The sequence below is a fragment of the Euleptes europaea genome, chromosome 6 (genome assembly GCF_029931775.1).
Source record: "Euleptes europaea isolate rEulEur1 chromosome 6, rEulEur1.hap1, whole genome shotgun sequence".
Lineage (NCBI taxonomy): Eukaryota > Metazoa > Chordata > Lepidosauria > Squamata > Sphaerodactylidae > Euleptes > Euleptes europaea.
Window position 1 is genome coordinate 54607421 of NC_079317.1, and position 15689 is coordinate 54623109.

The window sequence follows — 15689 nt, forward strand, 5'->3', positions numbered from 1 at the left end:
AAGTGCCAAAGCAGGACTACAGCTGAACATCAAGAAGACAAAAGTAATGACTACTGGGGAATTACTCAATTTTAAGGTTAACAATAAGGAAATTGAAATTGTACAAGACTTTCTATTCCTTGGCTCTATCATCAACCTACATTTTATATATATAAAATTATGTGGTGTTAGTCACTTGAGGTACGTAAACCAATATAACAGAAATATTTGCCTATAGGCATAATGGGCTATATTGTTGCTGATATTATGAACCCAGGACTGTATACAACATTCTAGAAACTCTTCTAAAATCTCTGTATGAAATTGGTGGCGTGCATTAGAGGTTTGTGAAAGAAGTCTTGCCTTTTTGACCCTTTGTGGATTTTTCATTCGGCGACACTTTCGGATGTCCATCTCTGTTGTGTTCACACAACCCGGCTGAAAAAAAAAAGATTTATAAAATAACCAGTTATGCTTAAATTTCATACCGTTTCTGTTTTCTAAAAATCAGTAATTTTGAACAATATGTAGCTAGAACTGCCATCTTTTGCTACGATAATGACTGAGAATTCTGTTCAAATTACAATGTGGCTTTAAGTGTACTTTGTACAATCCACTACAAGCTGGTCACAACTGAACCCCATTTTGCTATCCCAACACTGCTGCACCCCCCCATATGAGTTTGGTGCTTTCTGCTAATGCCCATTCATGCTTTTTTGGGGGGGGGGGTCAATAGAACCTCTGCACAAAGGAGGCAGTAGTATGGGGTCCCAAGCTCTTATTTTACATTGTGTGCATAACAAAGTAAAGGAAGAACATGCAGTCCACCAAGCAAAGAAGTTCAAGTAATAAATTTAAAAAGTGCTTGTCCCACAACTGCAACTTTGGGCCATAGTGGACAAGATTTACCCTAGATGGTTTTCTGCTATATCACAGAAACAGTCAGATTGCAACAACCAGGACAAATAGGAAATCCCACATTAGAACGTTTTTTTACACAAACATTTCCCAAATCTGAGAGCAGAGGACTACAGTGCACCGGGCTTAGTTTTCTCTTGGGACAGTCTTTATTTGACCTGCTATTCGAGACTAAACCCACAACCTGAAGGCCTAGACGATATTGGTACAAATCTGTCACCTGTATTGCAAGCTATATTAAAAACTACAATGGTACACAGCTGCATTTCATTCCACAAGCTAGACATGAACATCTGCTTTCTCACTGTCATTTTCAAAGACTTAAAATCTGATCTATGGTAGCACTTTAAAGTGCCATTGGTTTGAAATATTCACTGAATTTTTAGCTGTCTTATTGAAATGAATGGGATTTATATGTTCTTCACTTTGGTTGGTCCATGCCCAATTAAAATATGCAGCTGCTTTATACTGAGACAAACCATTTAGTTACCGTATATACTCGCGTATAAGCCGAGTTTTTCAGCCCAAAAAAAGGGCTGAAAAAGCCGAACTCGGCTTATACGCGGGTCAATACGGTAGAGGGGGGAGGGAGGAGGGAGGAGAGAGGGGGGAACTTACCGCCGCCGCCTTTTCCTGTCCGGGAGCGGCCTCCAGAGGCCCCCTGCGGCCGCAGGGAGGCCGCTCCGCCGCCCCCGCCAGGCCTGCGCCACTTCCCGCCGCCAGGAGCGGCCTGGGGGGGCCTCCTGCAGCTGCAGGAAGGCCGCCCCCGCTGGATCCGCCGCTTCCCGCCGCCAGGAGCCCGGTCAGGTAAGCCTGCGGGGGGGGGGGGACGGGTTATAAGCCGACCCTCGGCTTATACGCGGGTGCCTAATTTTTCCCCATTTTTTGGGGAGGAATTAGGCACCTCGGCTTATACGCGGGTCGGCTTATACACGGGTATATACGGTGAATATAGGCTGGCAACAGTTTCCCAGGATCTCAAGCACAGAAAGGTCTCTACAACACCCCCTTAATCCTTTAACTAAGATGTCAGGGCTTCAACTCTGGGACCTTCTGCATGCACCATATGCATTCTCCCACTGAGCCAAAGTCCCTCCCACTTGAACTAACTGTATTATAATGTCAATTTAAAATGCAGAAATGGGCTCTACCAGAGCTTGGAATCAATTTTAGCACAATGTGACACACTATTACCCTGCTAAAAACTGGGCTGATTTAAATATGCAATTTTTCCCCCTGCAAGTCATTACATAGCAGAATACATAGCAGAATAGCTCTGTGGACAGACACATGGAATATGGACACAGAATATCATCTATAGGAAAAGTCAGCAGAGATTTTTATCTTTTCCCCCAAACTTTCCATTTCTTAGCATCACCTTCTGGTACAAATGGTGAGTTTTGAAAGGCTTTTAAATGATACTTTATGAAACTGACACAGCAGCCACACAACAGGAAGCAACATAACACAAAAGAAAGACTTGTTTTTATGCTGGCACAATTTCTACCCATAAATACAGAGTAATACTGTTCTTATAAGATAATGAAGTGAAGGACGCAAAAGCTTCAGGAAAATTTGGGAAACAAATTTAGATAATTTTACACAAACTGGTTGGTCTTCATATATATTATACAACACATGCATACATACACATGGAGCACAAAGAAACTCTCGGCAAGTACTACGCAGCTAATTCTCCCGGAAAACAGGAACACAGAAATGAATCTCACCACTGGCCTATGGACATCCCAGAAGGCTCTTTCTTGACTATCCAAAATTTTCCTTTCCGTTTTATCCTTTTTTCTGTCAATTCTGAAATAAACAATTTTTAAACTGTCACACATATGAACTGGACCTATATGAGAACTTAGATCAACCTTCGGCATTGAATGGTATCACAAATGCAGGGCACACCTAAGTCAGAACCAAGCTCGTCTCTCCACACTTCCTTCATTGTGATAAACTGTGAGAGCCAGGTAGAGAAACCTCCCCAGAATAGGCACGCTAAGTGTATATGAAATCATTGTGCTCACAGCATCATAGTGGGCTGGTTCTTAAGAACCCCAGGCAGATCTTCCCAGCTCCTCATTTTCTGTACTCCCTGTGCCTTTTGAAAAGCTGCTCTTCGAGTCTGGGGAACCCAGAGAACAGCACAGAATGCAGTGTGGGGCTGGGGGGAATCTTGAGTGGAAAGTGCAGGCCTGGCCTTATGTGAGTTGTGGTGTATATTCCCTCAGACCTGAGAAAGGCTATTAAATAGGAAGCAACTTGACACGCATTCTATAAGCTCTGTTTATCATTATCAAGACGCAAAAGCCATGTTTCTTTCTAGGTAATCCCAAAATCACCTTTGAACTATAGCTGGAGATTATACATTAGAGGTACAAAAGAATATACTGGGAGCTAAAGATTGCCTGCTTTTAGGATAACACAGAGCCAGGTGGCAGCTAAGCCAGGGTGAACATTCCAAAATGCTCTAGATTGATTTTGCTACAGCTTCATTACACCTGTAATAGAAATCACACACAGAACAGCTCAGAATGCCTTTATCCCCACCCCCAACTGTTGACAACTGCTAGAAGGGAAATCCTGAGTAATGACATGAAGAAGGGTAATCCTAAGTAATGACATGAAGGCCACAATTGTTAAACCTAAGTACTTCATATTAGGCATGTAAATCTAATCGTTTTAGAACCAAGAGTTTAATGATGAGCACCCGCACTTATCATTGTGGTTGACATTGACTAACGCGGCTCATTTAATGTTGCCTGAGGCCTTGGGAATGCCCAATGGATGGGGTTGGGGAGGGGGGGGGAACCTGTTAAAGCAGGGAAATCATCAAATGAAGAAAGAAAACCTCCCCTCATTCTAGTATCTCTGCTCAAGATGTAGCAACATCACATAAGTAAGAACTACCACAGAGGATAAGAATCAAATGGGTTTTAAAAGCTTTCAGATGTTAAGAAGATAACTTACTGCCACTGACAAGAGCTGATTGTTCTGTTTTGATCAGCCTTTAACTGCCACAGCACCTCTTTCTTATGCCAGGTGGTATAAGAAATTTTAATAGGTGGTATACAACTCCACTTTAGTAGACTAATTGGTAAGGCCTACTTTAATTGGCAATGCTGCAATTTAAAGGCACGTTTATTTTTTCAAGGTATTCTGGTACATTCATAAAATGTGGAATTCAAAAGGACATATGAAAGATGGTTCTTCTCTCTAAAGATAAGCAGTTTTTGTCGAAGGCTTTCACGGTCAGAGTTCATTGGTTCTTGTAGGTTATCCGGGCTGTGTAACCGTGGTCTTGGTATTTTCCTGAAACGTCAGGAAAGAAAATACCAAGACCACGGTTACACAACCCGGATAACCTACAAGAACCAATAAGCAGTTTTTGTTTATCCAATTGTAAATCACTACACATCCTTCATTATCTTAAAAAGGCCTTTTTACAATCTGCCTTTTTATTTTCATAATATGCAAACTGTCTTAATTTATTAGGAGCCAGCATGGTGAAGTGGTTAGAGTGCTGGACTCATAGGGTTGCTGTTGTGAGGATAAAATGGAGGTGGGGGGAGAGAACAATGGGGAGAAAAAGAGGAGCAGAAGTGTACAGTAAAAACTTTGTCATCTGGCATTCATGGGGAATGATGATTCCCAATTTTTCAAAAATGCTGATTAATAGAATTGGGGATGGTGTCCCCCCCCCCCCCCCGTGTCTCTCTGTTAAGGTTCTGTTGGACTCAGTTACAGTACAGAGAGGGGAACAGGTTGGCAGGCACCCTGGGTCCTCATGCCTCTTTCTCAGACCTCCAATTTAAGCTGCAACCTTGAAGTACAAGACTAAAGAAGGAATTGTTAATGTTAACACATTCTCTCTCCACAATATTTACTCATCTGGTTTGCCAAACCAAAAAACACCTACTTTACTTGTGCTTCCGCTTGCATAAAGATGAATTCCCATTTCCTTGCAAAAGCTCTTTGCAGCCTTGCTAAGTTTTCCTAATCAGAGAGAGAAATAAGGAGAATCACCATTTATAACAACAGTTCAGGTTCCATGTTGATCATACCAGATATATAAACTTGAAACGCTTTAGAATCAGACATAGCAATGCTCCAAACCCACTTGACCTACCTAGCTCTGCCACCGAAGAGCCCCACAGGCTCAGGTTTTTTCAAGAGTAGTATGTAAATTATTCTGATCCCCCCTTTAACTACTATGTCTCAATTCAGACATTTTGGGCATTTATGCATGGCTGTTTCCTCCCAGTCACCCTGCTGTCTACTTTGGGGCTTTGATTTGATTATATATGGATTTTCTGACCATCAGAGGTTGTCTTGCTCTCCCCACATGTTTCCGAACATTTTCCCCACGTTTCTTGGATGCTGGCTAATCACGAATCTAGAAAATACAGGCAAAACGCACAGAAACCCATGGGGAGAGTGAGGCGACCTCTGACAGTCAGAAAATGCAAACATAATCAAAGCAAAGCCCCAAAGTAGTTGGTGGGGTGACCGCGAGGAAATGCCATGCATAAATGGCCTGTGTGAAACTATGGTCAGTGTGACTGGCTGAATACAGACCACTCCACTAACTATGGTTAGTTAGGGTTCATTGAACCCTAAAGTTAGTGTATTTACTCTGGGTAGCCTTAACTATGGTTTCCTGTAATGTCCGACTGAAGGCATTTTGGCTTAATCTTAATATTATCCTGGCTGTTCTCTGGAAATGCCTCCTAGGCAACAGCGAAAGAAATGAAATGAGTTTTTGTCAAGACAAGCAGTGATTCAGCATATAGACAAACTAATCATAGTTAAAATACACCATTATTTCAGATTATGTCTGAACCAAGCCTATGTCTGAAGCCTGCAGGATACATAAAAGGAATAAGGGATAATTTACAGGAGTTCATTAAAGAAGATATTCATGGTAAGGAGGTAAAAGCTTTGGACCTTAAAAATTACTGTTCTTAATCACATTTCTTACACACTTCCCATACTAACATTAAAAATTCATGCATAGGGACCCTTTGGCTTGGTATCAGGGGTATAGCTGTTTTTGCTAATATCATATCAGTAATATAGTAATGAGGAATTCTCTGCTTTTGAAATTGTTTATGAAGCCCTCACTCCCACTCCAAAGTATAGTAGTCATCACTACTGAGAAAAGCTGGCTATGGTTTGACTGTCATAAGAAGGTGTACAGACTGGGAAAATGAAGAAGGTGCCAAGTATAGGAATGGGGTTCAGATACAGACAAACAAACAATAGTAAGGAAAGAAATGAAGAAACACACTATGATATTTTCAATGTTTACAATCTAGAACACCCCACCAACCCGCTGTTCAAAAAAATAAGGCTTTCTAGTCTCAACCAGAGCTGCTTTTAAAGCCGTACAGGAAGCTTCTCTTTAATTAACTGGGCAAGTACAGAATGTTGATATGAGCGCTCATCATGTGAGCTATGTGCTTGGAAAAAATGAAAGATGATCTAATTGTCTGGCATTGTCTGATGATTATCACTCTCAATAGACCCTTCAGTACTGTCTTTAGTGCCATGCCTTCTCTCCATGTATATAGTGACTGCTGGTGCTGAATAGGTCTTTTGTTGCTTCATAAAGAACCTTTTATACCCAGCACAACTGAATGGCCAGGAGTGAGCAAAGATATACAATTGAATTGATAAATAATGAAGTGTAAAATGTGAGGGAGTGAAAACAGTGGAAAAAATTACAATGCATAGTGTGAGGATTTTTATATACCATGGTTGGCAGTCAGAGTCGATTGGCCATTTGCATGAGTTGCAGCGATGGAATGTCTATCTGCTTACTAAGCCATCTGATGCTAGAATAAATCTCCACCAAAGTTAATGAGGGCTGCAAGAGTGCAAATACATGCCTTCCTCTGTATTTCAAGGGTAATACCAAATGATTCCACTCTGTATGTATAAAATCCCAGCCATATTTGACTATTGCAGCAAAAACAAACAGCAGACTTGTGGCACTTTAAAAACGAACAGAATTGTTGAGGCATAAGTGTCCATACACTATGGCCAATCAGAAATGTTGACATTTACCAAGGTATATTACCTCACAATAAACTATCTTCAACAATTACTAACATTTACTGGCAAATCTTAAAAACACCCAGCAATCCTTCCCTCCCAGAGACTCATTCTCATGTGTTACCCTGTTTAATTAGACCCATGTGGTAAACAGACTGGTATTTTTGGCCTGTAATTGGAAAAGTCTAGCTTGTGACTGCAAATGGGCCAGGGGGAATCTTACAATGCTTGAGCCTGGCACCTTTGAAAAGGACAAGATCATCATCTCCCTCTCCTAATTCCCCTTCCCTTTCCATGTGTCTTTTACAGGGGCACATTTGTTTCATGGGATAAATTGTTACTACCTGCCATTATTTCATACAGATGGCTGACGAAAGGGTACCACCGCCTCTCTGATGTGGTTACCCCCACCTCCCTCATTATCCCTGCTATGTCTGCCCAGAGCAGTTAATGCTCCTCCCATTCTCACTCCCAGGTGTCCTTAAACACAGCTTGGCAAGCCACACACAATGTAGATACATTATTTTGTGCAATACTTGTGCAAGAATTCAGAAAGCCTTGTTGTCCCTTTACAATCAGGCTAAAGAACCCCATTATAATTAGGGGAAATGGGCAGCACATAGCCCCCACTCTTCGCTCAAACACTGTTGGATTTAGGGACTGGGACTGGGACAGGACCTTTGACCTACTAGATCCCACCGTTGACCTATTAGATCCATCTGTTGATCTGTTCAGAAGAATGAAAAGGAGCCACTGTGAAACTTGTTTCCAGGGCTGTTTTAGCTTCCCAGTCCACCCCTGCATTATTTACAGGTGATTGCTGACATTCACAAAGGGAGGCTATGAACACAATCTACTGCCATTTGCACAGATGGCTTCTGAAGACGTTAACCTCAACTGGTGTCTTCTAAAGCCAGCATGGTGTAGTGGTTAAGAGCGGTGATTTGGAGCCGTAGACTCTAATCTGGAGAACTGGGTTTGATTCCCCACTCCTCCACATGAGCAGCGGAAGCTAATCTGGTGAACTGGATTTGTTTCCCCACTCCTACACATGAAGCCAGCTGGGTGACCTTGGGCTAGTCACACTCTCTCAGCCTCACCTACCTCACAGGGTGTCTGTTGTGGGGAAGGGAAGGGAAGGTGATTGTAAGCCAGTTTGATTCTTCCTTAAGTGGTAGAGAAAGTTGGCATATAAAAACCAACTCTTCTTCTTCTTCTAAAGTAATATTTAGTTAAAAGTAAAAGGTGCTCTTGGCTATGCCAACTCATGCTAATATTTATCTTCACATATGCATCCTTCTGAAAACGATTACCTCTCTTAAGGGTTGATGGTGCCCAAACCAACCATTATTACACAGGTCTAATTGTTCAATTAACAGTAATAAAACACAGATCCCACACTCAGTTTGCTACTCTAGATTAGAGGAAAGCATTGCACTGGAATTGTAAAATCAGTATACCTACGGCTTCATAATCTGCCAGCTCCAGCCTAGCTTTGTTTTGCATAGTCCTCTTGCAAAGATAGATGGCTATGGATAGAAAAAACAGTGAAATGAACAATTAAGGAAAGGGTAACTGCTACAGAAAAACACCCATGCTGCTATGTATTACTGTTCTGAATGGTGGGAAATGAGGCTAAATGGTAATTTTTTCTGTATAGAGAAGAGAAGCAAGAATTCTTTCAATTTCAGATATACTCCTGAAAGGCATGCAGACTTTTCTAACTGAATGCAGTGCGTGTATTTAGGACCAGTTAACAAAACCAAAATCTCCCTCAACATGATGCCTCATACTACATGTGAAGAATGCAACATAAAATCCCAAGTTCCTGATGAGACAATATAATATTTTTCATCCTCCATAATAATGAGAACAGAATCTAGGTAGTGGAAACTATACTTGTGGAAGGCCGAGATACATTCTATCAATCGCTTTATCATCATCCTCCCAAAAGATCAGGGTAGCATACACAGTCCTCCTCTTCCTCATCTTATCTTCACAATGATCACATAAAGTAGGTTAGACTAAAACAGTCTGACTCAAGATCATTCAGCAACATTTAAGTTTGAGTGACAACGGGAGCCTAGTTCAACTTTAACAATTGCAACACACTGGAGTTCTAAATATCCCACATACTGTATCGCCATACTGGCATTCTACGCCCATAGACATCACAGGGAAGAAGTGAGAAGATTTTGACTTGTGTGGGTCTTATAGAAAAGTTAAAGTACAAAACTAATTGGGAGACCCAAGAATTTGTATTTCAGGAAATGAGTATGCAGTTATATACATCATCAGTTTCACACGTAAGACATTTTTGAATGAACATTAAGTGGTACCTGTTTTGTTTGAGCTATTCAAGGATCACCATAACAACAAAAAGCAAAGGATTATCAAATTTGGTGATTTGGAAGTTCAAGTTTCTTTTATAATTTCTCTACACTTGAGCCAAAAAATGTAGTAATTCTTTATTCATACTGCATAAACAAAATTAAATAAATTGGAGCACCTTCCCTATGAAGAAAGGCTGAAGAGTCTGGGACTTTTCAGTTTAGAAAAGGGATGACTAAAGAAGGGACATGATAGAAGTTCATAAAATTATGCATGAGGAGGAGAGATAGTTGACAAAGAGAAATATTTCGCCCCCTCCCAAAATACTAGAACTTGAAGCTGAGGACAGTAGATTCAGGATGGACAAAAGAAAATCTTTATACAAGGAATGATTAAAATGTGGAATTTGCTGTTGGAGAATGTAGCGATGAACAGCATAGACAGCTTTAAAAGGGGATTAGACAGATTCATGGAAGATAGGTCTATCAATGGCTACTAGCCATGGTGGCTAAAGGGAACCTCTACATTCAGCGGCAGTAAACCTCTGAATTCCAGTGCCATGAGGAAACATCAGGAGAAGGCCTCGGCCTCTATGCCCCGTTATTGGATCTCCAGAGGAACTGGTTGGCCACTGTGTGAGATAGGATGCTGGATTAGATGGACCACTGGTCTGATCCAGCAGGGAACTGCTTATATTCTTAAGTACTGCCATTAAATTAACACCTGTTTTTGCATTATGTATATATGGCATAAAATGGTATTAAAAATAGGAAATCTCCCAAAGAAAATAGAACAAAAATGGCCATTCCAACCATGTAAAACATTGACAAAAATTGTGTATCTGTACATGGCTTCTGTTTCTTAGTGGCTTTTTACAACACCAGCAAAGCAAAATAATCCGGTAAGAAAAATTACTGAGAATCCAGCTCTACTTCGGCTATAGCTGGTTGCCAATAGATGTGGCCTTATTGAGCTTGAGTCTAAATGAATAGCCAAAACTGTGAGTCAGATACTGATGTTAACTATGACAGACAGATCCATTAAGATGGACCCTGGGGAAAGCAAAACCAACCCAGCAGCAACTGTTCTTTCAGCTGTAGGCAGCAAATGGGTATGAACAATTACATCTTTTTAATTTATTATTATTATTGTTATTGTTATTATACTTTGTTATTGTTATTAAACTTTTATGCCACCCTTTCCTGACCAGGTCAGGCTTAGAGCAGCTCACAACAGTTTCACACAATTAAAACCAACAACAATTTGCCACTGAAAACTATAACGTAGCTTAAAATCCAAAGTGCCCTTACCCATACACGGTAACAATAAAGCCATAGCAGGGACCCATCAGAGGGAAATATAAAGGAATAAACATAATCCAGCAGTGAAAAAGTAATAATATATATCCAACAATCATAAAGAAAGGAATGGAAGGGAGGCCAGCAAGAAGGAAACAGTCGCTGTCCTCAACCATATGCCTGGTAGAACATTACAGACCCTGCGGAATTGCTTCAGGTCCCAAAGGACCCGGATCTCACTTGGCAGAGTATTCCACCAGGCTGGGGCCAGAGCTCAACAAAGACGTACAACTTTTAAATCTAAGTTCCTTATTAACGTTGCTAAAATAAATATTAATTGGGTCTCATATATTTTTTAGATTTAAAGAACATCCACAGAAAGATTGGGGCCATTTTGGACTAAGGCTGCAGCACTGATTGGGGTGGTGGTGTGGATAGCTGCTTCCCATGGGCTGTTTTCCTATCAGAAATGGCCATTACCTGCTTGGTTAGAAGGCTAAAAACAGAAGCGATAAAGGTGCCTGCATTTCTTTCCTTTCAGGGATAGTAGCAGCAAGGAGGGCTGATTTAGGAAAAGGATTACACTCACTGTCTAACTGTGCCAAGGCCTTGATGCAAATTAGGGGCAGAGGATGAAAGTTTTTGAAGGCTAAAAAATCCACTGGGTTCATGGATCTCCCACATAATGTGTACTGAAGCACATGGCTCTTCCTTCAGCTCTTACTTATATGCTTATATACTGCATCTATGGTATGTGAGCTCAATGGATTGTGCCCTAAATAAACCAACAAGTCAAACAGTAACATGCAGGAAAATATTCTTTATACGAGCCAGGAATGGAATATGATTAATTACCATTACCTGCTTTTTTTACTCGACTACATCAAATAACAATATTTAAATGAGAAATTACCAGAGATTAACATTTTGTCTGTCACTATTATGGTAGCTGCATTCCATTAAGGAGTACAAGCCCCACAATAATTTATAGAGGTGTGGTAAATGAGGAGAAAAAAGATTTTTTGTGGTCATAAATTGCTTGTGATCAACCCATAAAAGAAATCCTTCCAAAAGCCCTCATTTTATGAGCTCAGGTATATTCATTTCCTTTGCCAACGCCACAACTGAATGGAAAATTGATTTTATCATTTCAGTGTAAGAAGAATATAGCTCTAGAAGAGACAGCAATAACACATAGAGACAGCTAAAGATAACAGTGGTGACACATCCCCTTTATGCATTGGTACTCAGCTGTTCAGCCATTTAATACAGAATACTGTGGTTTATTAGCTCATAAACTACTGTTATTTCTTTCCCAACACCAGCCACTCGTTGCTAATACAAACTTATCACTTTTTAAAAATCCTATATATCAATGAAACTTTATTTTCACTTGCTAATCGATGGCTAATTTTGCCTAGATAACAGCTTATTGATCATGTAGACTATATAGTAGTGCCTAGACTATATTATTATTTATCGTGCAACAGACCAGATTCAACCACAGATCAGAGCTTGACCTTTGCTCAACATTAATCTTAATGCTGCTAGATGGCATTAACCTTGAGGAAATGCTAAACGATGCAGACTCTGGCTGCAATCTTGAAGGGTGTGTGTGAAACTCCTTAGGAGCCGGCATTACCCTGCACTGACATAAATGCCCCTTTTACACAGGATAAGGGCACTTATGCTGTCCCAGGGGCAAACACACCAGCGTCGGGGAGCTGCGCCACGCTGGCAGAGTATTACTGGAAGTGAAAGCCCTTGCCAGCGTGGGGGGCATTCCCGGGGGAGAGCTCCCTAACCCCTTTCGCCCCTGGAATATGCCCTCACTCTGCGGCATTGCGGCACCACGTTTTTTTGGTGGCGCAGCCCTGTTGATGGCAATGGGGGCATTTTCTTTTTAGTTATTTGTTTAATGTTTGTTTGTTTAAAGCCTCTCAGAAGATGGCATGGCTGTGCCGCTCCTGGCCACCGCAGATCTACCCCCTTCAGGAATGGGTTGCCCGTATACAGGGCCTGTGTTTGTGTCCACCAATTTAACTTCGTTGCAGCTCCATCAAATTCAGCATTAATTTCCATGTTAACTAAATAACTGTTCTATTCTATTTACTGTTTTTCATCAGTACTCTGCTGTTGAAATTACTGTTCTGTTCATATTTAATAAATAAAATGTACCTTTCTTCCTTTTCAATCCTTGTCAGAAATGATGGCCAGTTTTGCTTCTAGAAGTGAACTGGGCCATCCAAAATTCCTGGTGAGCTGGAGCTTTTGACCTCTTACAGTTGCTCTGGCGGATAGTGTGGAAAGTTCCATTAGTGAAGGATGCAGCTATTCATTGCTTGTGGGTGGGAAATCACCTACATAACCAGCTAATGTTAACTTATTACCCTTCTTTGTTATGCTAAATAGCAATGGACACCAGAGTTAGCATAGTATCAATTGATAGAAAATTTGGATTGGATCCAAATTTCCATAAAGGTGCTTCCATCAGGAGTGGAGGGAATGATTTTCACAGACTACTGACTCTGCACGATAGACCCCCAGATCTGCTCTTGGTGATCCCTGAATCCCAGGAATGCACTTGTGGGATAGTTGGGCTGCTATTACAACTGATCTCTAGCCGATAGAGATCAGTTCACCTGGAGAAAATGGCCGCTTTGGCAATTGGACTCCCCTTCCCAAACCCCGCCCTCCTCAGGCTTTGCCCCCAAAAGCTCCAGTTATTTTCCAACCCGGAGCTGGCAATCCTAATAACAGAAGAAATTTAGAGCATCCATATAATATGATGTTATAGGACACAATAATTAGGCACTGCTAGTACTTTCGTCATGAGGTTTTTAATTAGACTCAATATTATTTCTCTTAGAACAACAATACTGTTGGAGATATATGTACATAAAACATTTAAAAAGTGGACCACTCAAAATTCTCACCATAGTCTGTGTTTTCTGGTTCCCAACAATTTGAAGGCCAAAAGTAGGGAGCCTGAAAAACAGTGAATTATATTTTATCATTACAATGCAAGCACCCAAAGTACAGTTTAATATTATTCCTAATATTCCTATTCTGATGGCCAGAAACTGGACTATGGTGGCAATTCTGAGCACAGTAAGGCTGCTTAAATCCCACTGAAGTAAATGGGATTTAAGCAGCCTAGCTGTGTGCAGGATAGCAGTCTTAAATTAGGAATATTAATGAAAGTAAGCATCAGCATCATATCAACTCATTCATTCTCTTTTGATACGTAGGAAACTGATAAAAGGTCAAGACAGTAATTCTGTGACATTTCAGCATCTTTAACTCAGATCACTAAGAGTGCCCAGCCTGATGATTATTATTATTTTTCCTTCAAAAAAGTGCAAACATTCCCACTTACCTTGAGTTACCCCCTTATTGTGCCTTGGGGGCAACAGAGGTGAAGCTAATAAGCACAGCCTAGGGCTGTTGAAAAACAAATTCGGGAAAATTTGGGTTTGAGTTTATTGGCCTTCCCCCACCCCCTGGGAAAACCCGAATGCCGAATTTCCTATACTGATAAAGGTAGGAATTTGTCTTTGAATTTTTCAGGAATCCCAAATTTAGCCATTTAAACCCATTAAACCTACTTTGCGGCTTTTCGTGGCTCCTGGGGGGCATTTTTGAAGGTAGAGGTCCCAAATTTTCAGGGTAGCTAGAAGGGACCCCGAAGTTTGGTAAAGATTGGGTCAGGGAGTCCAGAGTTATGGGGTCTGGAAGGGGTCACCCCATCCTCCTCCATTGAAATGCATTGGCAAAGTGGCTGTGTTCAGATGCTTTAGTGTGATCTTTGCAATGTATCTCAATGGAGAAACCGGGCTTTAAACAGTGGGAAAGTTCGCCCCGTGCCTCCATAGAGATTGTATCTCTACAGAGGATTATTTGCATTTATTCGGTATTTTTCTGGTTCGGTTTTTACTGAATCAACAGCCCTAGCACAGCCTCCTGCTAAAACACATTGGGGGCTGCCAAAGACTGTGCCTATGCTGTTGTTGCACAAAAATGATTGGAAAAACAATGCTGAGCATGAGAGGGCAGAGGCCATGTGTCCGTGATAAGCAGAAGGTCCCAGGTTTATCTCCATTTAAAAAGGGAACTCAGTTGGTGTAGACAGTAGTGGAACAAAGTTAGATGGAACAAAGTTCCTTAAAGAAAACACTTACTGGAACTGGGCACCCAAATAAGTACATCTATGCATATCTATCCATTAACTTCAGGAAACACTGGCTGGTTATAACATAAGGTAAGCACTTCTATGCTAACATCAAACAACTGAACTCCTTGAAAAGTAAAATTCAGGAAGCAGAAGACCCTTCACAATAAGGAGGATGTTTGGCCATCCTGTAATTTAAGTACTAGAGAAAATGGCATTCTTACCTGAAAACGATAGAAAGTCCCATCATCCTTCAAAATAAGTACATGATCTGAGATTGGAAAAATATATCCCTGTGCTGCTATGAGACTTCCCAGGTGTATTGCTTCAGCTGTGAATTTATTAAAAAATAGAAGATTGTCAAACAACCATGCATTACAGCACCGATAGCCCATATCCAAGGCTCTGGTGGTAGAACCCTGCTTGGTGTCTGGACAATCCCCAACCATGGCATCACTGGCAGGCTCAGAGAACAAGAGTGCTTTGCCTTCCTCCGACAACCAGATTCAGTGACAGTGGAAGCCTCTCTTCATTATCCAGCCATCTAGTCTGAACCAAGCAAGTCTCATGCACACATACGCAAAACAGAGACAACTAAAGAAGCAGCCCGTGCACTTCTGTCCCGGTTGAAGCTGGTTTGAACAGTGGCCATTCAAGCACTTCAGCCTCCACTGCAAACTGAAATCAGTGTAATGGCAGTAATGGATTGTGGGGGTAAGGGCACAGAACAGGGGAGCTGCCGGCCTGGATGTTGCTCTTAGACTTTCAGATTTTGTAGATCCTGAAGAATCCATAAGGACAACCCATTACATTAAAATAGCCCTAAATATTTCTCAAGAAGGCATCCATCTACAGCTGCACAACTATAAAGAAAAAGATTTGGTCTTTTCAGGAAGGAGATCAGACAATCATATCCATATGCTGCTGAT

At 41.2% G+C, this 15689-nt stretch overlaps 1 protein-coding gene across 1 annotated transcript in view; it reads right to left on the bottom strand.

Moving 5' to 3' along the window:
* Positions 1 to 15689, bottom strand: part of RGS6 (regulator of G protein signaling 6) — a 242709-nt gene that overhangs the window by 40850 nt on the left and 186170 nt on the right. The window contains exons 4-9 of the mRNA XM_056852259.1: positions 14985 to 15091; positions 13526 to 13577; positions 8425 to 8489; positions 4823 to 4899; positions 2628 to 2709; positions 343 to 417 (exon numbers count right to left, since the gene is read on the bottom strand). Of these exons, the coding sequence (XP_056708237.1) occupies positions 343 to 417; positions 2628 to 2709; positions 4823 to 4899; positions 8425 to 8489; positions 13526 to 13577; positions 14985 to 15091 (458 nt within the window). The remainder of the gene's footprint in view (positions 1 to 342; positions 418 to 2627; positions 2710 to 4822; positions 4900 to 8424; positions 8490 to 13525; positions 13578 to 14984; positions 15092 to 15689) is intronic.